Raw genomic sequence first — 25859 nt, 5'->3', positions numbered from 1 at the left:
TCCCGTCCCCCACCCCCCCCCCCCCCCCCCCCATGGTTGTGATGCTCATTTTGCCCGCGGGTCACGGAAGACGGTTAAAGTGGTACTGAAGGCAGAAGGATTTTTACCTTAAAGTGGATATTGTAAACCCTCACATATACCCAGTGAAGTGAACGGCCTCAGATGATACACAGGGATGAAACAAATCTCCCTAAGTTTCCCATGTATATCGGCTGTCTTCAGCTTTCTAGACTCTTTAGAAAGTGAACGCTGTGTTAGAATTTCTATTCCTGTTCCACCACTGGGTGTGGATTCTTGGCGTACACTGTGTGTGAGCTTATTGAAGGAAAAGCAAACACCCCCTCTTCACATAGGCAGAAGAAGGAAGAAGGAAGAAGGAAGAAATGTGCTGAGCTGTGATGTGAATAGACCATCTCTCTGCTAATCTATTTCCATGCACCACGCCCAACACAAATTTCAGCTGGTTCTATCTCCTGTGTTGGAGAGCTTGTCAGAAGTTATCATGGTGATGACAGTAGAACCAAGCAGAATCATGTGCTTTCCAAGTAGTATAGTGGTACCCGAATTTGATAAGGTACCAGGCTCTTGCAGTCCCTGTACAACAAAACTGGATACCGTATATACTCGAGTATAAGCCGAGATTTTCAGCCTCTTTTTTGAGGCTGAAAGTGCCCCCCTCGGCTTATACTCGAGTCATCGCCGTCTGCCTGCTCGATCAGCGTGTCGAGCAGACAGACGGCGGACATTCTACTATTCAAAAGCCGCGCCTCCGTCTGTGATAGGCGGAACACTCAATTTCCCAGCAGTCAGTGTTCCGCCTATCACGGACATCCACTCATCCTCGTACTATGGACGAGGATGAGAGGATGTCCGTGATAGGCGGAACACAGACTGCTGGGAAATTGAGTGTTCCGCCTATCACAGACGGAGGCGCGGCTTTTGAACAGAGGAATGGCCGAAGAGGCACCGATGAATAGCGGCGATCCTGGAAGGACGGAGGCTCGGCTCGGCACGGGACGGAGGAGGCACGGGACGGAGGAGGCACGGGACGACGGAGGCACGGGACGACGGAGGCACGGGACGACGGAGGCACGGGACACAGGTAGGCTGGACACACAAGGCTGCACGGACACACACACAGGGATGGATGGATGGATGGACGGACACACAGGGATGGATGGATGGACGGACACACAGGGATGGATGGATGGACGGACACACAGGGATGGACGGACACACACACAGGGATGGATTGACACACACAGGGATGGATGGACACACACACACAGGGATGGATGGACACACAAGGATGGACGGACACACAGGGATGGACAGGCATGTCTCACCCTCGGCTTATACACGAGTCAATAAGTTTTCCAGTTTTTTTGGGGTAAATTGGGGGCCTCGGCTTATATTCGGGTCGGCCTATACTCGAGTATATACGGTAATAAGAATTAGCAGCACATGGAGCCAGTTATGTGCCAACAAGAGGCATGCTGACAGGAAGAGAAAGCAGAGAGATGAACTTATGAGGATGTTGCTTTGCCTTTCACTATCAAATCACAGGCAGGGTGCAGGTCCAGGACAACCTGGGCTCAGAGAAAGTAGGTTGAATGGTCCTGGCAATTAGACTGAGGACATCTAGTGGCAGAAAAAGTAGGGCAGAGGCAATCTCAAAATTTACAGTACATATTGCCCCAAATGCTGGTTTTATCATTGTATCCTTTAATTGGCTATTCTTTTATTTCTTATTTTTGGTTAAAGTTCTTTAGCTTTTTTTCAGAAACAAATAAAATTAGGGATGCACCGATTGGCCGCTGAAAATTATAGGGTTATCATTGTTTTGCTGATAGAAAAAAAAGGTGCCAATAATGGCTACCGAAAAACGCATGCAATTTTGCCATGATTTTGCCACAATTTTTAGAGGTCATGCGACTCAAAAACCGCATGAAAAATGCAACACGGTGCATTTTTGCCACATTTTCAGTGCAGTTCAATGGGAAGATGTGTTACACTGCAACAGACCAGTGTGAAGACATACAAAGAATTTAAAGGGATGCATTTTTCTTGAGCTTTTCTTGCACTTTTTTGATGAAAAAGCACTTAAAAAACTATCAAATATAATATATATTGTTTTATAGATAATTGTATCAATTAAAAAAATAAATAAAAATTGTACCATTTTGGTTTTGGTCCAGAATTCTTAATTTGGTGCGCCATTAAAAGAGAAGTATGGGTTTGTTTTTTTCCCCCGCAATCATACTTACCTAGGTGGATGCAGCATCAATCAAATCAATTAATGACCTGCAGCTAAGCACTATAACCTAGATACAGAGCACAAAATAAAAATGCAAAAAATAAAGTGCAGTGTAAAAAAGCATATATGAAAGTAGATATGTCACTGTATTATTAAAGTGCAATATGACCATAAACATTAAATAGCATAAATTCAAATAAAGTGCAACATATGATGAATTGTATTATACGCAACCAAAATATTTAGTTTCAGTGAGATCCCATGCAACAAATGCAAGATGAAAACAAAGTGGCATAAAAAAATGTAAAACAAAAAAAAAAAAAACACAAAAATGCAAACAGTATGCAAATTGTAAAGTGCAACACTAGGTTTGAGCACAAAAAGACTGTGCATGAGAACATATATGAAGAAAATTATGTGACCATAATCTTAAGTAGCATAAATTCTAATAAAGTGCAAATGTGTTGGACTGTTATATACAACAAAAATACGAAAGTGCAAAATGATATGGATGAAAAAAAAATTGTAAACCGATTTCTGAAATCCAATATGTGACTTCACAGTGTAGCATATAACGTAGATTGAGTGCTCATCACAGTTTCCCCGTCACCTCATTAGGATAAAAGGCTTACCAGAAAGCCTGCGACTTCCCTTATGTAGGGGGGTCAAACAGCGCTTTTAGTGAAATCCAAGATTCGCCAACTGAAGACTTCAGCATTCCTCTCCAAAAAGATCCATGGACATCCACTCTAATCCCAGCAGGATAATATAAAAAATAAAAAAAAAAGACAAAAAGGCTCCAATAGTATAGAATGTCTTCTCAAGACGTTTTATTAAAAGACAAGACAAGAGTTGCAGTACAAAAACTCCAAGGCAAATAAATAAAATTGTGGTAATAGTCCTTGCAAGGAAAAATGGACATACAGGTCCGTTTAAAATCCAATCGCGCATGTGCAGAACGTGTGTGCGTACTGTCCCTACGATTCGTGTGGATGTCCATAGATCCTTCTGGAGAGGAATGCTGAAGTCTTCCATTGGCGAATCTTGCATTTCACTAAAAGCGCAGTTTGACCCCCCCCCCCCCCCATATAAGAGAGGTCGCAGGCTTTCTGGTAAGCCTTTTATCCTACTGAGGTGGCGTGAAACGCAGTGATGAGCACTCAATCTACGTTATATGCTGCACTGTGAAGTCACATATTGGATTTCAGCAATCTATGAACATTTTTTTTCATCCATATCATTTTGCACTTTCGTGCGCTTTTATGCAACTTTTGTTTCTTTCTGCATTGTCGCATGGGACTGAAATAAATTAAATATTTTTGCTGTATATAACACAATCCATCAAATTTGCACTGTATAGTTGCACATTATTTGAATTTATGCTACTTAAGAATATGGTCACATTACACATTTATTATTGTGTTCTATTTTCTTCACATATGTTCTCATGCACAGTCTTTTTGTGCCCAAACTTAGTGTTGCACTTTACTATTTGCATATTGTTTGCACTTTTGTGCGTTTTTTATGCAACTTTGTTTTCATCTTGCTTTTGTAGCATGGCATCGCACTAAAAATTAATAATTTTGGTTGCGTATAATACAATTCATCATATGTGCACTGTGTAGTTGCACTTTTTCTGAATTTATGCTATTTAATGTTTATGGTCAGATTGCACTTTAATAATATAGTGACATATCTACTTTCATATATGCTTTTTTTGCACAGGATCATCTTGTGTTTATACCTAGAGCTGCACTTTATTTTTTGGACTTCTCCTTTAAGTCCAAAAAAAATGTCAACAGGATTTTTCAAAGCCGAGACTGTGGGGTTAGAAGAGGTCCAATTGTTTTTTTATTTCTTTGCGGGTTCAATATGTTGCAACTTAGTTAAAATTATAACTGTAGGCACCTGAGCTTGTGTGTAAATAGAATTTTTGTTAAATAATCTATAAAGAAAGATGGAGATACAATGCTGTGCAGCATGCATACCGTGACTTATACTACCTTTAGATAGCGTGGACAGGAAATGAATTAGTCATGAATGATGTGTTTGCATTACACGTGTACCAAACCAACAATACTATGACATACATTTATGTTTTAACAGATTTGTAAGCGGAAAAGGTAACAAAGGAAAGTGATCACTGCTTACCAACCTTACACTTATCAAGTGTATCTGTGAAATTTCAACCTTCGCCTGCAAATAACACACTTCTGATGGAATCCAATAAGGAACCGCATATTTTTACCACGCTCCTAGCAGGCCAACAATGCTTAAAAGCTTCTTATTGTGCTTTTTCCTTAATTCTAGAAAAAAATATTACTTGTAATTTTCTCTACATTTAAAGTCAGTGGCAGAAACCCTTATGGAAAATGATTGTGTTCATTAAAGCACACTAATACCGGACAGCGTCATAAAAAATTGTTGCTGAAATTGCCTAAAATGTTACTTGTGTATCAATCATTATTACAGGCTACATCTTCAGGGCAGTTCACGAGCTCCTATAAAATTCTGGCTCATAAGTTCATTTAAAACCGTTTTTTTTTATTATCTCTTTAACGTAAACGAGATAAGGGAACAGAGAGAAATGTTAAACAGTGCTAGATCAAGCTCCGGAATATCATTGCACAGTTTCTGATCAAGCTCTTGAACCCATCTTGGCGTCCCAAATATATAGCCAAACATGGCGCAAGTTTCATTGATCTGTTGAAAGTCAGTTTCATGCAATTTCCACCCTGTTAGTCGCATACCTGGGTCAAGGAGACGGAATCCAAAGCTTGATTAGAGACATCATCTTAAGTATATGGGAGGATCCCGCTCATGCATAGGTTCTAGCGGGGTGGTAAGAGGGAGTGGCGTTCCCAATGTAACTCTAATAATTATTCCTCATACATGAGAAATATAAAATTTTGTACTTTCACTCCAGCTTGCACTTAAAAGCGGAGTTCCACCCACATTTCCATGTTTGCACCATCCGCTTAATAGCAGCAAGTTTAAACCAAATTTTTTTGTTTCTTTTTGGCTTGATTTACCTTGTTTCCATGGGGTAATCTGTTTTCTTCCTGTTTAGCACCGCCACGGCGAGGTACATCATTTCCGCGATCAGATCTTGCCCTTCTCCCCTCAAAACCTCGGATTAGGAGTAACGCAGTTTACGAGTGTTTTGCAATACGAGCTGCTAGTTTTTTTAAATTGTGACTCGCTTTGCAAGCGTTGTCTCGTAAGATTCAAGCGCGTGGGGTGTGCAGTACCGCATTTGGCCAGAGGTGCGGGGGTGCCAGTGATGCTAGGAGACACTCGGAAACACTCCGTTCCCGAGTGTCTCTGCACGTTTCCAGAGCCCCTCTACCTCTGGCCACATGAGGTACTGCATTGACAAGCAGTGGCTGTGGAACGGATTATCTGAGTTTCCATTATTTCCTATGGGGAAACTCGCTTTGAAATATGAGTGCCTTCTTCTGGAATGAATTATGCTCGTAATCCAAGGTATTTATAGCTGCTGACTTATTTTTTTCCCCCAGGCTGGAACTCCGCTTTAAATATAGTCCGACAGTCATTTTGAGGAGGATGAGATTTTACCCCCTACAGTCAACCACACATAGCAAGTTTTATCAGCTGGCTATGGCTATGTAAAACGGCAGCCGGAAGGGTAAACTGACTGCAATTAATTCTAGAACACTACTCAAATTCTTTTGGAGACAATATCAAGATTGGATATTTAATTTATCCAAGCCATGACACATGGTAGAAAGACTTGTTATAAATCTATGGGCAACACAATGGTCTTGATATCTACTACAACTCAGATTAAAAAGTTTAGTTGTCCCTTACTGAAGAAGAATTTGGGCTAATAAAATTACTCAAGGGACCTAGAAGAGAACCTCTAGACCACGTGTCAATCACAAGGCCCAAGAGCTACATCTGGTCCACCAAGGCCTATTCTTGTGGCCGTCGCACCTCTCCTGCAACTGCGGCATTTCCTTTGTCCCCACCCCAACATTGTCTCAGCAGTCTGTCTCCCCTGGTATCAGCAGCGGACTTCAGCTCTCCTCCAGACTCTTCACTTTCTGCTTCCCAGCTTCTTTCTGGCAGCAGCACAAGGTAAAGGGGGGAGCACTGATGTAAGAAATGGTGACTTCTGATGGTGGGAGGGGGCTCTTGACATCTAAGGGGGAATTAGGGTTCCCTGGACATCTAGTCTTACAGATAAAACTGGCCTTTTGACGGCAATGATAATGCTGATGTGGCCCACAGTGAAAGTGAGTTTGACACCCCTGATTTAGACATTTACAAGGACACAGAGCTTGGATTCAGACTTGGCCTTCCACCTTCAAGTTCACACACATTCAAAGCTAAGGGGCAGTTGCCTTCTAACAGCCCGTTTCCCCAATCAAGGTATTTCCCACAGAAAAACAGACACCTCAGGGAGTGTCAATCTTTTAGTCCCCCACAGCTTTTAAGGTTTCCTCCCACCATTATCCATGTCATTGGAGAATACATTAGTGATGTGCTTGTCATCCAAAGTAACCAGCGACGACTTTGAGGGACCAGGAGATCAACAACCTTGAAGGGTTGTTTCCCAGTTTACTTCAAGGGACCATTCTTGAGCAACAGAGAGCTGTTTAGAGGAGCAGACAGCAGAAGTAAAGTATTGTATTTCTTTTTCATAGGTTGAGACTTTCACATTTTGTGACAAGGTTGCTTTAAGGCAAACCTATCACAAGACCTGTCAGCAGTCTGAAATGTTTTTTGATTGGCTACCATGCTGACTCGCCTACCTTCAATGCACTATGAATCACTAACCTTCAACAAGCAAGCAAATCAGGGAAGTTAGAAGTACTCTTCCAGTTCAGTGTTTTAATGCATTGAAGCAAAATAGACTACCAGGCAGATGGCATTTTCAGCAATAAACAGCCTGCGCTGTAAAATATGTCTATGAAGAAAGTAAACTTACCTACAGTTACATGCCTCTTTATTCTTGTATCTCACTGATCCTCCTTTCTCTTCCTCCACAAAGAGGCATGTCACCAATGCCTGCCTTCCTCCTTGTTTCGTTTGTTGGCCCATTGATTACCTTTGTGTCAGATCTTGTGTATGCATGGTACAAAATCTGGCATGGTTTGCTATTGTTTATACATTACCATGGTGTTGGCAATGTGATCTACAAAGCAATAGCTACCTAACCTGTGCCTAAGGAAACCTGAATCTAAGTGATTGTAAAGGTAGAACATTTTTTTTATCTTAATGCATTCTGTGCATTAAGATAAAAAATAGTCTGTGTGCAGCAGCCCCCCAAAACTTACCTGAGCTCCAGCTCTATCCAGCAATGTCGCATGAGAGCTGTGACTCTCAGGGACTCTGCCTCCTGATTGGTAGCCATTGGCTCCCACTGCTGTCAAAGTCAGTGAGCCAGTGAGGAGAGAGGAGGTGGGGCCAAGCCACGGCTCAATATCTGAATGGACACACAAAGCAGATGCTCGGGTGCCCCCAATGCAGGCTGCTTGCTGTGGGGGCACTCAGCAGGAAGGAGGAGACAAAGAAGAGGAGAATCGGGGCTGCTCTGTGCAAAACCAGTTTAATTTAAAAAAAAAAAAGACTTTAATATTAATTTAAAGTACAACTAAAAGGCAAACTTTTTCTTCTTTTTTTAGAGATACAGTGGAAGGGAATTTTAAATAAATATTTAAAACACGGTTTGCTCCATCCGCAAATTAAACATCCAAATTCCAGAGCATTCTAAGGCAACCATTTAAATAGAAGCATTTTACTGTTAGATTATTATTGCTGTCTGGGAGATTCACCCTCTCTATTTTATGTTTACTGTTATCAAAAGTGAAAGAAAGTCCCAAATTCTGGGTTGCCCTGAGAACAGCAATAGAGGGGGAATCTTTCAATGGCTACACTAGTTTAGGTGACTCTGGCGTCAACCAGGGATCTCCTTTCACTTCCTGTTTTGGCTATGGCACAGGAAGTGAAGGGAAATCGCCCCAATGGGAGACAAAATCTGAAAGGGTTTACATTCCTTCCTTACTCTATGCAAAATGAAAACAAAAAGGTTTGCCTATGGAAAATCTTTTATTATATACATTCATAGAATGTGTTTAAATATGAGCATGGAGAGCTGTATGCGCCTGGGGTTTTATGGTTGGGAGACGGGGTCCTCTCAAATGCAGTGAAAAGTTTGTTTCCATTCTCACATTAAAAAGGCAGGATAATTCTAGCGACATACACTGATCAATTATTGAATGAACATGCTGAAATCACCATTCTGACACTAGTTGATAGTTGTAGCGATGGCTCACATTTGGCTACTGCTTTTATAAAACTCCTTATGTCTCCGCCGCTATTCAATAATGCACATGCCCGCTGTAAATTCAATATTTAAAACACGGTTTGCTCCATCCGCAAATTAAACATTCAAATTCCAGAGCATTCTAAGGCGACCATTTAAATATAAGCATTTTACTTTTCATATTCCTACAATCCAATTATGAAGCCAATGCAGCGAGTGCATACAAAAAGCCCATTTCAGATAGAGACTGTTCAACATACAGATGAGTCTATAAGCATTTTTAAACGTGTATTGTTTTCTGTCAGTACAGCAAGCTTTTATCAAGGAGTAATGATGTGTTTAATTAAACAAGTAGGGATGAGCATCGAAGGCGACAGCATCCAGCCAGCATACTGCCTTGGCATCTTTTTCATTTGCTCTTTTCAATGATGCTTTCAGATACTGGGCAGCTTGATTCTATTAAAAGGGATCCATCACTGAGAAATGAATGCTTGGAGATGTAGCACTAATTGGATAAAGTCAAAGATTTGCACTCATTCTTTATCTAGATGAATATTACCAATACAGGGTTTATTGTGGGGCAGCCATTTCCAACTGCCTGCAATGCCCTGACATACTTCCACCCTAAACTCCAAGCATCCAATTTCTAGGTCAGGGGTTTAGCAGAGAAGACATTCTAAGTCTTCTTTCAAATATCTTCTTCTCTTGCTTAGTAATCTTGTTTTCTGTATAGCGCTGTGCAATCCATACTCCCAGCTCATTCCTGACAAGATGCCAAGAATGGAGCTGAGATGATTATCTCCTGAGTGCATTGCAGGGTTACATAATCAGTGCCCCCCCAATAGTCAAAGAGGAAGATGGGGGACCCTGAAGAAGTGGCATAAGACAGAGCAGTATCTGAGAGCCCTTGCTCAGTGCTGGAGGTGGTCACTCTCTTATGCCATGTACACACGGCCGGACTTTTCCTCGGACTGAACTTCGAAGGACTTCAAGACAGAGTTCCGCCGAAACGAACTTGTCTACACACAATTACACCAAAGTCCGACTGATTCGACCGTGACGACGTACGACAGGCCTAGAATAGGGAAGTTCACAGCCAGTAGCCAATAGCTGCCCTAGCGTCGGTTTTCGTTTGTCGGGCTAGCTAGCGGATTTTTCAACCAAACTCAAGTCCGTCGGAAAGATTTGAAACATGTTCTAAATCTAAAGTCCGTCTGATTTTTCGACAGAAAGGACTGATGAAGCCCACACACAGTTGAACTGTCCGACGGATTCCTTCCGTCGGACCTTTGCTGTCGAAAAGTCCTGCCGTGTGTGCACGGCATTAGGGGAGTGCATCATGCTGTGCTCACATGCTGTGCATACCTGTATGTTGTTCCCTCCATCCAGCACACTTGAGCACCACTTGTTAAAGTGGTTGTAAACCCTTACAAACCACTTTGACCTACAGGTAAGCCTAGATTAAGGCTAACCTGTAGGTCCAAGAAATATCTCCTAAACCTATACGGTTTAGGAGATATTTGGCCAAAGACAGGCACCGCTGTCTACGGCGCATGCGCCGTAGGACAGCGGCGCGCAGGAGCACTGAGCGTGGCTTCGTCAACGACGAAGATGCCGCGAGTGTCGGCTCTCGTGCGCATGCTCAGGAGTGACGCCATCGCTGCTCCGGCGAATCACAGCGCCGGAGCAGCGAGACCCACGGAGACCCACCAAGAAGATGGACGCTCGGAACTACAGGGGACAGCGTTGACTTTGCTGGCTCCTGTGTCAGGTAAGTGACACATAATGGGCTACTATGCGATGCATAGTAGTCCATTATGCTTTGCCTTTGCAGGGAATGAAAGAGGAAGTAAACCCATCAGGGTTTACTTCCTCTTTAAGTTCCCAGCACCATGCCACTTCTACATTACAGCCAGCTTTAAAACTGAACTCCAGAACAAAAACCCATTTAGGGTCAGTTCACAACAGAACACGGTGCATGAAACTTGTGTTCCATGCATGTTTCTCGCAACATATTCAAAACCTACTGTACTTGCGATCTGTAGTGGGTGCCAGCGTTAACTTAATGACACCCCAAATGCAGGTCAAAAGGCAACCAAGTCCCCTTTCACATCAGCGGACCGATCGGTTCCGTCAGTCCATTTTTTTTTTTCTTTTTTAGGTGGACTTGATCGGACCACCAATTGTTCTCTATGGGGCGGCGGATGTCAGCGGACATGTGTCTGCTGTCACCCGCCAGCATCTGCATCTGCTAAAAACAGATGTGTGCAATCCATTTCCATCCAATCGCCCCACAGAGAACAGCGTGCTGTGTCCGTGTTAAATGGGCATTCTGGACAAACTCCTGTGTTGCGGTGCTTTTCAGATGCTTTGGAAGCGCTGCTCGTTAATTTCAAAGGGCAGGGCATTTTGGGAGCGCTGTACACAGCACTCCCAAACTGCCGCAAAGGTGCTACTTGCAGGACTTTTCCTAATGTCCCACAAGCGCACTGCCCCAGCGTGAAAAGTCCCACTGAAATCAATAGAAGGCGGTTTTCAGGCATTATTTGGAGTCTATTTCTAGCACTAAAACGCCTGAAAACTGCCTCAGTGTGAAAGGGGTCTTACAGTATGTACCAGGCAAAACACACACACACACACCTCAATAGTCACAAAGGATCCACTAAGTGTGAACCAAATACCTTTGCAAACCAAGTTATTAATTAGTAAGAGTAGCAGTAACATCATCACTGTTCTGTACATAACCGCTGCCAAAAAACAGAGCTGTAGGAGGGATCCAGCAGCTCCACCCACTACAATCTGCCTGCAGAAAACTACAGGAGGGGGCGGAAACAAGACCCTGCACAAGAAAAGGGAACAGCACTGACTGGTCTTTATTAGTCAGACAGGTCTGGGGCGGCCGTAGTCCGGATTGCAGAAGGGTCCGGTGCGTCTTTGGGTCTGGTTCAGGTGTGAATTCAGGCCTGAATCGCACCTAAACCAGTGTACAGAAACGCACCGGACCCCATGCATTGAACTGCGGCCACACATATGTGAGCCCAGCCTAAGGGGCCATCTCCTGTATGGAGACACAGACAACACTGACATAGGTCCGAAGCCTTCCCCACTCTATAAAAAGTGTTGGCTGTAGCTACATACAAAAGAATACAAAGAGATTATAGAATTGGCGTAGTACCAATACTATTTCTGCACGCTTTGAATCTACTCTGGTGAAGGATAAAAAAATAAAAATAAAAAAAGGAAGAAGAAGATGTAGGGTGCAATGGCGGATCGGACAGAGTGGAGAGGGATTAGAACGTCACTCAGGTTTTTACTGCAGTCTGTGCCCCCATTGTGGAAATTCACCCTCTCTATTTGTCAAGTTTACTGTTATCAAGTGTGAAAGAAAATTCCAAATTTTGGATTGTCTCTACAATAGGAATAGAAGGATATCTTCCAAGAGGGACACTAGTTCTGATGATTACCAGCCATTCCTTCATTTTGGAGGGACTTACTCTTACTTCCCGTTTTGGCTATAGGACAGGCAGCAGAGGAAAATCTCCCCAATGGCACACAAATGGAAACAAAAACTGACACGTTTTAAACTTCCCCATTTCTATCCAAACTTTAGGGCCAGTTCACACCACATGCAGTCCAGTGCGTTTTTTTCCTGCATCAAAAACGCATGGAAGGTAGGTTATATGGTTTTCAATGGCACAGTTCACACCAGTGCTTGCAGTTGCAACGCGTTCCAGTTCCAAAAAAAAATAAAATAAATAAAAAAGTAGAACATGCTGCATTTTTCCTGCACTGGACTGTACTGGAACGCTGTAAAACGCATCAAAAACGCAGACGCACCAAAAAACAAACAAACACCGGAACGCGCATTCCCTTATTTAGGGCCAGTTCACACCGGATGCAGTTCAGTTTTTCTGCACCAATACAGTCAGTTCCGGTCATTTTCTGCACCAGAACCTGACTGCATGGTGTGAACTACAGCCATTGGAATGCATGGAAAACACAGTGCATGCATTTTTTAGAGCAGAAAAAAAAAATAAAAAGGAGCACAGAACTGAACAAAACTGCATCTGGTGTGAACTGGCCCTTAAGGCTAAGAAAAAAAAAGAGGGGGGGGGGGGTGCACTGGACTGCACCAAAAACGCGTATGCAGAAAAGCAACTGGAACACATCCGGGCCACGTTTCGGTGGTGTGAACTGGCCCTTAAAGAGACCCTGACACCAACTTGAAACTTCTGCAAGAAAAAGCACAGAAAGATTAATTATTTTAAATGCCACAATATTTGTTTTCTTTCCATAAAATTGACCAGCTATGTGCCTTTGAAGGTGCCAGAAAAACAAAATATTCCAAAAGTAAATTCCCTAGCACAGCACCCTCTCCTTGCACATTATAAGAATCTCCTCTAGAGGGAGTGCCTAATTACTCTGTGCTGGCCCAGCTCCTCTACCCCTCACCTCCCTACATAACCCTTTACACAGCAGCCTGCAGAAAGGAGGGAGTGAATGGGAATATTTTAGAGTGTCATCTGAGTGACAGCTCTGAGTCGGCTGACATCAAATTCAAGTTGGTGGTGCCCATCAGCAGCCTCAGTGTTCTTGAATGTCTACACAATGGAGGCTTTTGCAGGTAACCAATATGCATAAAATGCATCAAACACGCACATAATCTTATGGGGAAATTTCTCTTTAAATGTTTACTGACAGAATTGCTGTAACAGCATCTATCTTTCAGAACATACTGTAGCTATTTTTGCATCCATTAAGCTTTTTTCCTGATCTGAACATCAGTGTATTTTCACTGTGTAAACCTCCTAACATTGCTTTCATGCAAAATACAGAAATACAGTTTTAGGGCCCATTCACACCAGAAACTGCACGTTTTTTGACTGCATGTTTACATAAATTTGAAGTGTGCTTGAATGCGTTTTTCTCTGCGTTTGCAGTACATTTTTCTATATATTTTTGGGTTTTGCTATCTTGGCTTAAAAGGGGTGCGGTGCACGTTTGCAGGGAAAAATGCTGCATACTCTACTTTTTTTTTTTAACTGAGATTATGTAAGCCATCTATGCAGTTGGAGTACAGTTCAAAATGCATTCAATTGCATCCGGCATGAAAGGGCCCTTAGGCCTTATGCACACTGACTGTTTGCTCAGCTCTTTAGAAAACGTTTTCTCCTGGCAGGACAAAAGCTGCTTAACCACTTGCTTACTGGGCACTTAAACCCCCCCCGTCCCAGACCAATTTTCAGCTTTCAGCGCTGATACACTTTGAATGACAATTGCGCGGGCATACAACACTGTACCCAAATGAAATTTTTATCATTTTTTTCCCACAAATAGAGCTTTCTTTTGGTGGTATTTAGTTACAGCTCGGAGTTTTATTTTTTGCTAAACAAACAAAAAAAGATGCAAAAAAATAAAAATAAATAAATCATGTTTTAATAGTTTGTTATAAAATTTTGCAAACGGGTCATTTTTCTCCTTCATTGAAGTGCGCTGATTAGGCGGCACTGATGGCTGCATTGGTGGGCACTGATGGGCTGCATTGGTGGGCACTGATGGGCTGCATTGGTGGGCACTGATGGGCTGCACTGGTGGGCACTGATAGGCATAGTTAAGGCGGCACTAATAGGCACAGATAAGGCGGCACCGATGGGCACAGATAAGGCGGCACTGATGGGCAAAGATGGGCACAGATAAGATGGCATGGATGGGTGGCACGGATAAGTGGCACGGATGGGTGGCACGGATGGGCACTGATAGGTACCACTGATAGATGGGACTGATGGGCACTGATAGGTGGCTCTGATAGGTGGCACTGCTGGGCACTGATGGGCGGCACTGCTGGGCACTGATGGGCGGCACTGCTGGGCACTGATGGGCGGCACTGGGTCGCAGCACCTTTGAGGCAGATTGTGGGCACTGTGGGTGGCACTGTTGGTGGCACTGCTGGATGGCACTGTAGGTGGCACTGTGGGCACTATGGCACGGTGGTGGGCAGGTGGGCACTGGCAGGGGGCAGGTGGTCAGGTGTATTGCTGGCCGTGATCGGGACTGATGTCCCGATCACGGCCGCGGTGATCGGCTTTTTTTTTCTCTCCTCGCGCTGTCAGCGCGAGGAGGAATAATAGCCGATTACCGGCTCCGTTCTATCACATGATCAGCTGTCATTGGATGACAGCTGATCACGTGATAAGGGGTCGGGATCGACCCCTTGCACGGATCGGTGATCAGGCGAGTCTCACGGACTCGCCGATCCCAGAGCGCGCCGCGCGCGCCCCTCAGGGGGCGCGCAGGCCGCTCGTATCCGGGACGACGTCAATAGACGTAGTCCCGGAAATGTAGGTCCGCGCTGTTGCCGTCATTTGGCAATAGCGCGGATCTGTAGTGGTTAAAAAAAATAAAAATAAATAAAAAACGCACATAAAGCCACATTTTGCACACGCCAAGCATTTGATCATTAATAAATGCTATTGGCAAGAATATCAATTTATTCTGGCCATTGGAAATGAATGAACGCTCAAGTGCTAAACACATCTAGCATTTATACACAGGCAAATTAGAGCTGCACAATTAATCGTCAAGAATCGTTATCGTGATCTTGACTAGTGTTTTACAATTCTTTATATGCAAAGAATTCTCTCTGCTCTTCTGAAGCCACAGCCTTCAAAAGAAAGGAAGAGAAAAACTGAGCAGTCTTCCAAGAATCAAAACATTCTTTATCAGTTGAACTTAAGTATAAAACATTGTAACAATTTTTCAATGGAATAGACTTTGTATGCAAGTGAAAAAAGTTTAACCACTTAAACACTAAACCTTTTTCTGACATTTGTTGGTTTCAAGTTAAAAAAAAATTGTCGTTGCTAGAAGATTACTTAGAACCCCAAAACAAACACACACACACACACACACACACTTTTTTTTTTTTTTTTTTAGTAGACACCCTAGAGAATGAAATGGTGGTTGTTGCAATATTTTATGTCACCCTGTATTTGCGCAGTGGTCTTTCAAATGCAATTTTTTATTTTTTTTTGGATATGTTAAAGATTTTACGTCACGAAAATCGTGAGAGAATCATGATCTTTTTATTCTAAGCAAAAAAATTGTGATTCTCATTTTGACCAGAATCGTGCAGCTCTAAGGCAAATCAATCGTTTTTTTCTACAAAGATCTGCTTCAATATGTACAGTCTGGAGGAAAGAGGAGACATGAATGAAACAATACATTAGTTAGAATTAGAATCCTATATCATTCCTGTCCCAAAACTCCAGCAACTGGTCTCCTTTTTCCCCAGACCTTTACAGAGTGTTGTAAAAGAAGAGGGGACGCTACGCTGCGATAAACATCACTCTATCCCAACTTTTTTGAGAAGTGTCGCTGCCATCATTTTCAAAAGGACCTTCTTTTTTTCTCAAAATACATTTTCTCAGTTTAAACATTGATACGTTTTCAATTTTCTATTGTGATGAAAATATGGGTTTGTGACATTTGTAAATCATTGCATTCTTCTATTACGTATATTTTACAGTGTCCCAATTGTTTTGGAATTGGGGTTCTACTTTAACCACTTGCCGACCGAGCCATAGCCGAAAGACGGCTACAGTGCGGTCATGTTTTTCTGGGAGGGCGTCCACGGACGTCCTGCCAGAATCTTGCTCAAGGGGAGCGCTCCTGCAAGCATCCGTGACCCGCAGGGTCCAGAAGACTCGGTGTATCATGGATCACGGTAAACAGCCGCTGGTAGTGGCCGTTTACCATGTGATCGCTCCATCAAATGACGGAGCGATCGCTTGTAAACAATCTGGCGCCATGACATGACGCCGGTTCCTCCCTCCCCTCTCTGTAGCGATCGGTAGAGTGCGAGGGGAGAGGGGGAGAGATTGCAGCAGCACTGTGGGCTGGATGTGTAGTGCCCACAGCGCTACTCTGTGCCAATACTCTGCCAATACATTTTAACAGAAACAAATAATTTTATTTATTTTTTTTACCAAATTTTCAGTCTTTTTTGATTTATAGATCAAAAAAATAAAAAAAAACCCAGTGCTGATTAAATACCAACAAAAGAAAGCTCTATTTGTGTGAAAAGGGGACAAAAATGTCATATAGGTACAGTATTACATGACTAAGTAATAGCTATTCAACTGATAGCACCGAAAGCTGAAAATTGGTCTGGTTAGGAAGGGGGTTTAAGTGCCCAGTGGTCAAGTGGTTAAAGTAAAATGAACGATGCATTCTTACAGAAATATGCGGGAACTTGATGCACCAAAAGCTTTGTATCCTAATAAATGGGTGCTAAATGTTTAGTCCGGGTTAACCATGCCAGCCTTGTTATTTCAACAACTTGGACTGCTAGAAGCATGTTGGCACATGTCCCTTATTTCCATTTTGTAAAACTGATTCATTTACAATTTGCCACGCTTATTAAAATTGCACATCGTACGCGGGCCAGCTTACTCAAATCTCCATGGCTTCATATAAACATAACTAAACATCAAAGGACTTACAATTGCTTACAATGCTCACTATTTGTTCATATGGTTTAAATCTCATTAAAACAAAATCTGATAACTCTAAAGCCCGAGATCTCAGAATCTCTTGTAGTGTCTTTATCCCTGCTGTTAGTATTGTAAAGCAGCACTACGGAGCAGTCCACCCGACACCTCACTTAGGACACAACTGACCACAACAACATATTTACTGCATTGACTTAACAAATGTATGTTTGTTTGTAAAGCCCAATTCTGGGCACCAAAACAAATAAAAAATGACCCTTGCAGTGAGGCCCCCCAACACTGCAAGTGTTAAATGCTTGTCAAGTCCAGAGCTTACCCGATTCCTCATTCCAGCAGGCTTCCTCCACCTGTGTGACTGATCCCCGAAATCCTCTTCTCTAAGATGCTCCAGGCAAAAGTTACACTCTGATGCCATCATATACAATGCAGGACCAATAATCCTGGACTGTATGTGAGAACGGTGAGGGCCTGCCCACAGCCTGGAGTGTTGGAGACAAGAGTTGAGTGCCAGCTACTGGGGGAGTAAGTATTATAATAAGGTATGTATTTTAGGGTATTCCTCTACCTCTAGAACCCCATAGTAAATGGCAAACAGGGGACGGCAAGGGGAAAATCTATGGAATTCTGAGAGTTCAAATTTTAAGTGCAGCATAAGCCTAAGACCCCTTTCAAACTGGGGCGCTTTGCAGGCGTTACAGCGCTAAAAATAGCGCCTGCAAAGCACCCTGAAAGAGCCGCTGCTGTGTCTCCAATGTGGCGCTCCCACTGCCCCAGTGTGAAAGGGGCCTTAGTCTAACCATCCTTAACCACTTGCTTACTGGGCCCTTAAACCCTCCTCCTGCCAGGACCAATTTTCAGCTTTCAGAGCTGTCACAATTTGAAAGACAATTGTGCGGTCATGCTACGCTGTACTCAAATTAAATTTTTATCATTTTTTTCACACAAATTGAGCTCTCTTTTGGTGGTATTTAATCACCACTTGGATTTTTATTTTTAACAAAAAAAAGGCAGAAATAAAAAAAAAAAAAATAAATAAAAGTTTCATAGTTTGATAAAATTTTGCAAACGGGTAATTTTTCTCCTTCGTTGATATGCGCTGAGGAGGCTGCACTGATGGGCACCGATAAGGCGACACTGATGGGTGTCACTGATGGGCACTGGTAAGTGGCACTGATTGGTGACATTTATGGGTGGCACTGAAGCCTCTGCAGATGCTCTCCGCCTGTGATCGGCTTTTTTTTCTCTCCTCGCGCTACAAGTTTACATCACATGACCAGTTGTCATTGACTGACAACTGATCATGTGGTAAGGGGTCGGGATCGACCCCTTACTCGGATCTGGCTGATCACAGGGGGCGTGCAGGCCAGTGGAGCACATTTATAGACACCCTCCCGGCAATGTAGGTCCGCGTTGTAGCCGTCTTTCAGCTATAGCGCGGATGGGAAGAGGTTAAAGGGTAAGTTCACCTTTACAGAAAATCTGTAAGGTGAACTTACACTGGGCCCTCTCCCCATCCAACCCCCGCTGACCTTGAATGCCCCGATCTTCCGCTGTGACACATCGTATATAGTCACTTTACCGATCCGGGGATATGAAATCCCAGTGGCGTAATCTCCTAAACTTACCTCAAAGGTAATCCCCGGATCAGTAAAGAAGCTATATGATGTGTCACAGCAGGAGATCATGGCACTCAAGACCAGAGGGGGGGGTGGGGAGAGAGAGGTCCTGTAAAAGGTGAACTTACACTTTAAAAATGCTTCCTCCCACCTACCTATCCTGTCTAACCGGTACCTATTTTTAATCTGCTCTGGTCCAGTCACATCTTCAACGCCCCTGTATCAATGAACGGCTGATTCAGGGGAGAGGAGGGAGCACCGACAATGGCTGGGTCATGCCAGTCTATGGGTAACATCCCGGCTCACAGAATTCCCATCTGTTGTCCAGTGAGTTGGAGCCTAGGTATCACATGACCGCACCAAAGTATAGATCACCGTGGATCATCAAAATCAACATCCAAGCATCTATTTGAAAAAGTCCCACCACAGCAGTAAGGTGCAAAGTTTCAGGGCCACACAGGACTCCTTCATCAGGCATGACATCACTGTGTCATATACCTGACAAAGGAGTTCTGTGTAGCCAAGACACATTGTACTTTGCTGCTGATGTGACCTTTTCAAATTAATTTTTGAATGTTGATTTTGATGATCCAAAGTGTGCTGGAAATATATACTTTGGTCAATGGTGTCACCAGTCCTCAGATGGCATCTTCTGCAGCATCTGCTTTCTCTATGGCCCTTTCCATGAACATGTGCAATAGGATTATTGCATGTTGTCACTGGAGCATTGAAGATTAAAAACAGGCAAGTACACAAATCTTTTTTTATATTGGTTTGGCAGATACGTAGGAAGGGGGGGCCTTTTTAATAAAAGTAAGGCAGCCAATAGATGATTTGATTTTAACAAAATCACTTGATTGCCCTCAACAGTGCTATTGTATTCTGCTGGCTAGGGGGAGCACAGGGAGTCTTCCCGGTCAGCAGGACACAATAAAGATCGCTGTCGGCTATAGCCACCGGCAGTAATCACATATCAAAATCTGACAAGCTGGTTGTACCCAAGTTGATCTATGAATTGATGATCAACTTGGGTACACTCAGCCTGTCCGTACATGGTTCGACTCTCTGCTGGTCCCTGCTGAACAGGCCAAAATTCTAATTTCAATCCATGTACGGCTTTGGACTTAAAGAGCAACTGCAGTCTGCTCACATAATTTGTAATAAAAAAATATTTGCCATTCTGAAGCTTCCCTCCCACCACTTTGCATATTAATTTATATATACTGTGATTCTGTACTTGCCAAATATACTGCAGAAATCTCCCTCTACTAAGTCTGGCTGCAACCATTTTAACTTTGGGCAGCTGAAGCTGCTGCCTGTTCACTTCCTGGATTTACACAGAAGCAAACCTCCACAGCTCTCATTGGCCCTCTTATGACCCCCCCCCCCCCCCTTCGTGGCAAACTCTATCTATAGAGGTCATAAGCCTAGGCTAATGACCAGACAAGAAGCAGGAAGTGGGCTGTATAAGGTATTTACTGGCAGAAAAAAATATGTTTTACTATAAATTAAAACAGCAGAAGATTTACTGGATGGAAAGTTGAGAAAAAAAATGACTGAAGGTCTACTTTAAGGGTTTTCTACTACTTAAAACTTTTTTCGTGTATGGACAACTTCCACCACAAAGACATAATGACATAAACAGAGTGTAATAAATGTAAATGGGATCTAATTGGGAAGCTGATGTGTTTTCAAAAATTACACACAGAGTTCCAGGATCAAATACATTTGCTGACTACACGTGAAATACAATCTGCAAGAAATTCCAACATTTGAAAGTCATTTCCCACGAAACAGAAACCTGGCTAATCCATCACACACATATCATATCCACAATATAATAGAATTAAAATATAAATATATAAAAATATACACACACACACACACACACACATCATAGCAATGCACATACTAGACCAGCCTTCTTCCACCAGGGTTCTACTAGAGGTTGCCCTGGCCTCGTTGCAGGGAGAGGACTGTTATACTGATGTACACCAATTCCACCAATTTAAAGCATCAGCAGTTTTTTTTTTTGTATTTCTATCAGGCTGGGTTCACACCCATGCGAATTGGATGCGAAGAAACCCGCATCCAATTTGCATAGCAAGAGAATATGACCGGCTCTCTATGGAGCCAGTTCACATGTATGCGGAGCGCACTGCACAGAAACGATGTGTGTCTTTGCCTCCATTTCAGGGCCAAATTCAGGCAAAGATTCTGCCCTGATTCATCCCTGAAACGGGGAGCAGGGACAGACAGAGTTGCCCTGCGATCCGCAGCCAGTTTAGGTGTGAACTGAGCCTCATGGGGGCAAATTAATGCAGAACTTTACCCATAACAACCTAAAATAATGTTGTTTAGCAAGGATCATGCATTCCACACAAATAATTATGCTACCAAAATTAGTTTGTTTTGTAAATTGACTCCAGCATCGCCGCTGTTTCTTTTTACTGGAGTCTGCCATTTTGCTGAAGCCCAGAGCCCCTGAGCAGCAGTAAATGTTTAGGCTGTCAGTGGATCAGACTCTAAAAATTCAGCACAGTGCCTAAAAATAGAACTAAGCATGAGCTAGGGTGAGGCGGTGTATTACTGGATTTTAAACGGTACAGACACACATTTAAAAAAGAAATTACATAGCTATACTGGCAGAATGTCAGTCTGAAGAGATCTAGCAATTTTCTGACTATAATTAGACCACATAACAATAGAATTAGTAAACCACATTCTTTATTCCTTCATTTGAAAACTACAGCCAATGTGATTGAGGGTATCATGAGACCTGAAAAAACTCTATTCAAGGGTTCCTTCATGGTGAAAAGGTTCAGGTAGGTTGTAGGTACTCTCCGATCTTCCAGAGGAGAACAGAAGTAGTCAGTAATTTTATTACACGTAGGTTCCACATCCCATTTTATTACTTGTGTTCACCTCTGGAAGTACTAGTAGTACTGGCTTATCCATCATATGGCCTAACTGTGGAACACCAAGGCAGTTTTTTTGTTTCTCCTTGGTGCCGCAATTCGAAACTAAAGCTGGCCATACACAGCTCAGCCAAACATTGCATGGATTCCTCCACTGTCAGAATACACAGATCAGTACTACAGCCGCTGAACAGAAGCCATCCACAGATCAACTTCTGTTTAACTGCAGCGCCCACGCATGGGTCAAAATGTGGCCAATCTCTGCTGAACCAGACACATTTCCATCCATCTATGGCCAGCTTAAAGGAGAAGTTCAGCCGAATTTCCATCCATCTATGACCAGCTTAAAGGAGACGATCAGCTGAATTCCCATCCATCTATGACCAGCTTAAAGGAGAAGTTCAGCCGAATTCCCTTCCATCTATGGCCAGCTTAAGGCTCGGTTCACACTGCCACGACTTGGAATCCAACTTGTAAGACCCCTACACATGACATGTGAAGTCCCATGTTAGTCAATGAGAGCTGTCTTAAGAAAAGGATCCTGTACTTCTTTAAGGTGACTTCTATTCGACTTGCGCCCAAAGGCTTTAATGGAAGTCGCGTCCGAGTTGGATCCTCATCTATAGGTGATGTGATTTGGATGCGACATTACAGGAAGATTACCCAGGCATTCCCTGCACTGTAGCCTTTCCCACCGATCAGGCAAGAAGGTTTCTTCAAAGTAGTACCCCAATCACATCAAATCACCAAGAATTTGCCTGGCGAAGTTTTGACTTTCAGGTCACAGTAGTGAGAACCGAGCCTAACACCAGGTGCAATAAAAAAAAAGTGAGTCCAGAAGAAAAGTGCACAGGGTGTACACATAAGGGTTGATTTACTAAAGTCAAATAGCCTGTGCACTGCAAGTGCAGTTTCTTAAGATCTGAGGGGAACATGCAAGGGAAATAAAAAAAATGAATTTTTGCTTGCACATGATTGGATGATAGAAATCAGCAGAGCTTCCCCTCATTTCAGATCTGGAGCAAATGCACTTGCAGTACAAGGTATATTTGCCTTTAGTAAATCAACCTCCCCGTCTTCCTCAAAAGAGAAAGTACCCAGCCCTGACCCCATGGGGTGCAAGCCTCCTGACTGGGGTACATATAGTCCACCCGGCTGAAACCAGGCAGACCCCATTTCTTTGGAGACCTGCTAAACAAGCTGAATTCCCATCCATCCGTGGCCAGCTTAACACCAGGTGCAATAAAACTGGGGTATGCGTGGTCCTTCTGTGCGCTCTACCCGACCAAAACCAGGCAGACCACATTCTTCAGGGGACCTGCTGAGGTAAAGTCCAGCCACGTAATATGTGGGAGACACTGACCATTAAAGTGTTTGTTACCCCAACACCTCATATTCAAGCTATGTGCCTACTGTAACGTGTACTTGTATAAGAAAGTATCCTGTTCTCTTTGTATTGCTTCCTTTATATGAAATCCCCGGTGTTCCTGCTAGACCCCTTGCTTTCCTATTAGAAACTGACCACACTAAGCAGGAGAGCACACTGTGGTAGGTCCTTTAGCTGTGCTGGGAACTGAGTGTGCCCTCCTCCAATGGTCAGACTTGTCTTGACCCCCCCCCCCATTGCACAGCGAATCAGTGGGAAGCTCAGTGTGCTGCTGCTTCTCCTCCCCCAGCTCTTATGAAGCTGAGAATAGAGGGAATGTGATCACTTATAAAAAAGGGAAAAAGGTATTTATAGGGTTTCATTTCCATTTTAAACTGAATAGGTTGTTTTACAAGGTGATTGTTTAGACAGAGTGGTGGTAGCCCCATTCTACACATTCTATTCTGTGGGTGACTTAACCCCAAGCTGACCCCAGAGGAGGAGGAGTTTACATTGACATTTTATCCAATCAGTATTTAGAGTAGTGGAGCCCCTGGGGAAGTGTCCTACACCAAGCATGGTGACAAAGCCCACATCCTTCTATAAGCCCACACCATGGTATAACAAAGCACAAGAAGTGACTATACACATGGAGAAAGGTAGGTGACCCGGGGTCACCCCTACTCCCCTCCATTCCTGTCACCAATGTCATGGCGGAAGAATACACAGCTTGACGGGTCACAGCACTTCCCATAGAGGTCTGTGGGCGGAGCGATACCTCAGAGGAATGTAGGAAGAAGTCCCCCGTGTCAGGGGAAGCACTGTCCCCCCATGTCATGTGACCTCCATGGCTGAGGGTCACTAATTACCCAGAACCCCACGGGGCAACCATGCCTGCACGCGCCTCCTCGGAGAGCCGGGAGGAGGGGGGTGACGCCGCCCCGTGGAGGATGCTGCGCAATGCGCCGCTGTGCTCCCGGCATGAAACTCAATTAAGGCGATTAGAGAAATTAATTAATCCACCTTCACAGAGAGAGGGGCCCGGCCTGACGAGAGCGGCGGCGGCCCCCCTTCCTGGGAACGGAGGAGGGGGCGGGGGGACACTAGTTCCTGGCACGGCAGAGGGGGGCCCCCCGGCGGGGGAGAACTACAAGAGGCAGCGCGGACACTCCGGCCACTTGTGCTTCCTCCGCCGCTGGAGGGCCGCAGGTAACCGAGTACAATGAGAGGACACAGCAGGCTCTACTCACCCGGGGGAGATGGGGCTGCGGCTCGATCCGACCAGAGGAGAGCGACGACCACAAGATGAGCAGAGCCAGGAAAGTGGCCAGGACCAGCAGACTGCGCAGGAGGAAGCCCGGCTTCAGCCTCATCGCCACCACCGTCTACTGACGAGCAAAGTCCGGGGAGTGCTGATCGGCTGCTCGCTACACCCGCACTGATCGGCTGCTGTGTGCACGCTGACCTGATACACAGAGAGAGGGAGAGAGAGACTACTCCTCATCCACTGACATGATCCACACTGCCACTTCCTCACACCGACCGGGACCAATCAGCCGCACTCATCACACAACTTGTCACCGGATCTCCTCCACAAGCACACAGCTACTAACACCGATCAGGACTGTGTGTGTGTCCCCACTACAAACCCTTCCCTGATCCTTCATACACACAGGTGTGAGCCTCCTCCTCACTCCTCCCTCCCCTCATCACTGTCCCTGGATCCTTCCCTCCCTCTCTGATCGCTGTCACTGGACCCCTTCCTTTCCCTCTGATCGCTGTCACTGGACCCCTTCCTTTGCCTCTGATCGCTGTCACTGGACCCCTTCCTTTGCCTCTGATCGCTGTCACTGGACCCCTTCCTTTGCCTCTGATCGCTGTCACTGGACCCCTTCCTTTGCCTCTGATCGCTGTCACTGGACCCCTTCCTTTGCCTCTGATCGCTGTCACTGGACCCCTTCCTTTGCCTCTGATCGCTGTCACTGGACCCCTTCCTTTGCCTCTGATCGCTGTCACTGGACCCCTTCCTTTGCCTCTGATCGCTGTCACTGGACCCCTTCCTTTGCCTCTGATCGCTGTCACTGGACCCCTTCCTTTGCCTCTGATCGCTGTCACTGGACCCCTTCCTTTGCCTCTGATCGCTGTCACTGGACCCCTTCCTTTGCCCCTGATCGCTGTCACTGGACCCCTTCCTTTCCCTCTGATCGCTGTCACTGGACCCCTTCCTTTCCCTCTGATCGCTGTCACTGGACCCCTTCCTTTCCCTCTGATCGCTGTCACTGGACCCCTTCCTTTCCCTCTGATCGCTGTCACTGGACCCCTTCCTTTCCCCCTGATCGCTGTCACTGGACCCCTTCCTTTCCCCCTGATCGCTGCCACTGGACCCCTTCCTTTCCCCCTGATCACTGCCACTGGACCCCTTCCTTTCCCCCTGATCACTGCCACTGGACCCCTTCCTTTCCCCCTGATCACTGCCACTGGACCCCTTCCTTTCCCCCTGATCACTGCCACTGGACCCCTTCCTTTCCCCCTGATCACTGGACCCCTTCCTTTCCCCCTGATCACTGGACCCCCTTCCTTTCCCCCTGATCACTGGACCCCTTCTTCCCCCTGATCATAGTCCCTGGCTCCTTACCCCCCCCCCCCCCCCCATCGCTGTTCCTGGATCCTTACTCCGCGCCCCATCGCTGTCCCTGGATCCTTACCTCACCCCCCCATCGCTGTCCCTGGATCCTCACCTCACCCCTCATCGCTGTCCCTGGATCCTTACCTCACCCCCCCATCGTTGTCCCTGGATCCTCACCTCACCCCTCATCGCTGTCCCTGGATCCTTACCTTACCCCCCCCCCCCCCATCGCTGTACCTGGATCCTTACCTCCTCCCCCTGATCCCTGGAGCCT

At 44.7% G+C, this 25859-nt stretch overlaps 1 protein-coding gene across 2 annotated transcripts in view; it reads right to left on the bottom strand.

The window, feature by feature from the left end:
• Window positions 1–24651, bottom strand: part of GALNT7 (polypeptide N-acetylgalactosaminyltransferase 7) — a 239487-nt gene extending 214836 nt beyond the window's left edge. For both annotated transcript variants that reach the window (XM_077477211.1, XM_077477210.1), the window contains exon 1: window positions 24210–24651. In XM_077477211.1, the coding sequence (XP_077333337.1) occupies window positions 24210–24332 (123 nt within the window). In that variant the 5' untranslated portion in view covers window positions 24333–24651. The remainder of the gene's footprint in view (window positions 1–24209) is intronic.
• Between the last annotated feature and the right edge of the window lie 1208 nt (window positions 24652–25859).

The sequence above is a fragment of the Lithobates pipiens genome, unplaced genomic scaffold, assembly GCF_037356315.1.
Source record: "Lithobates pipiens isolate NorthernLeopardFrog02 unplaced genomic scaffold, aLitPip1_a1.2 Scaffold_13, whole genome shotgun sequence".
NCBI lineage: Eukaryota > Metazoa > Chordata > Amphibia > Anura > Ranidae > Lithobates > Lithobates pipiens.
This window is presented reverse-complemented; position numbering and strand designations above follow the sequence as displayed.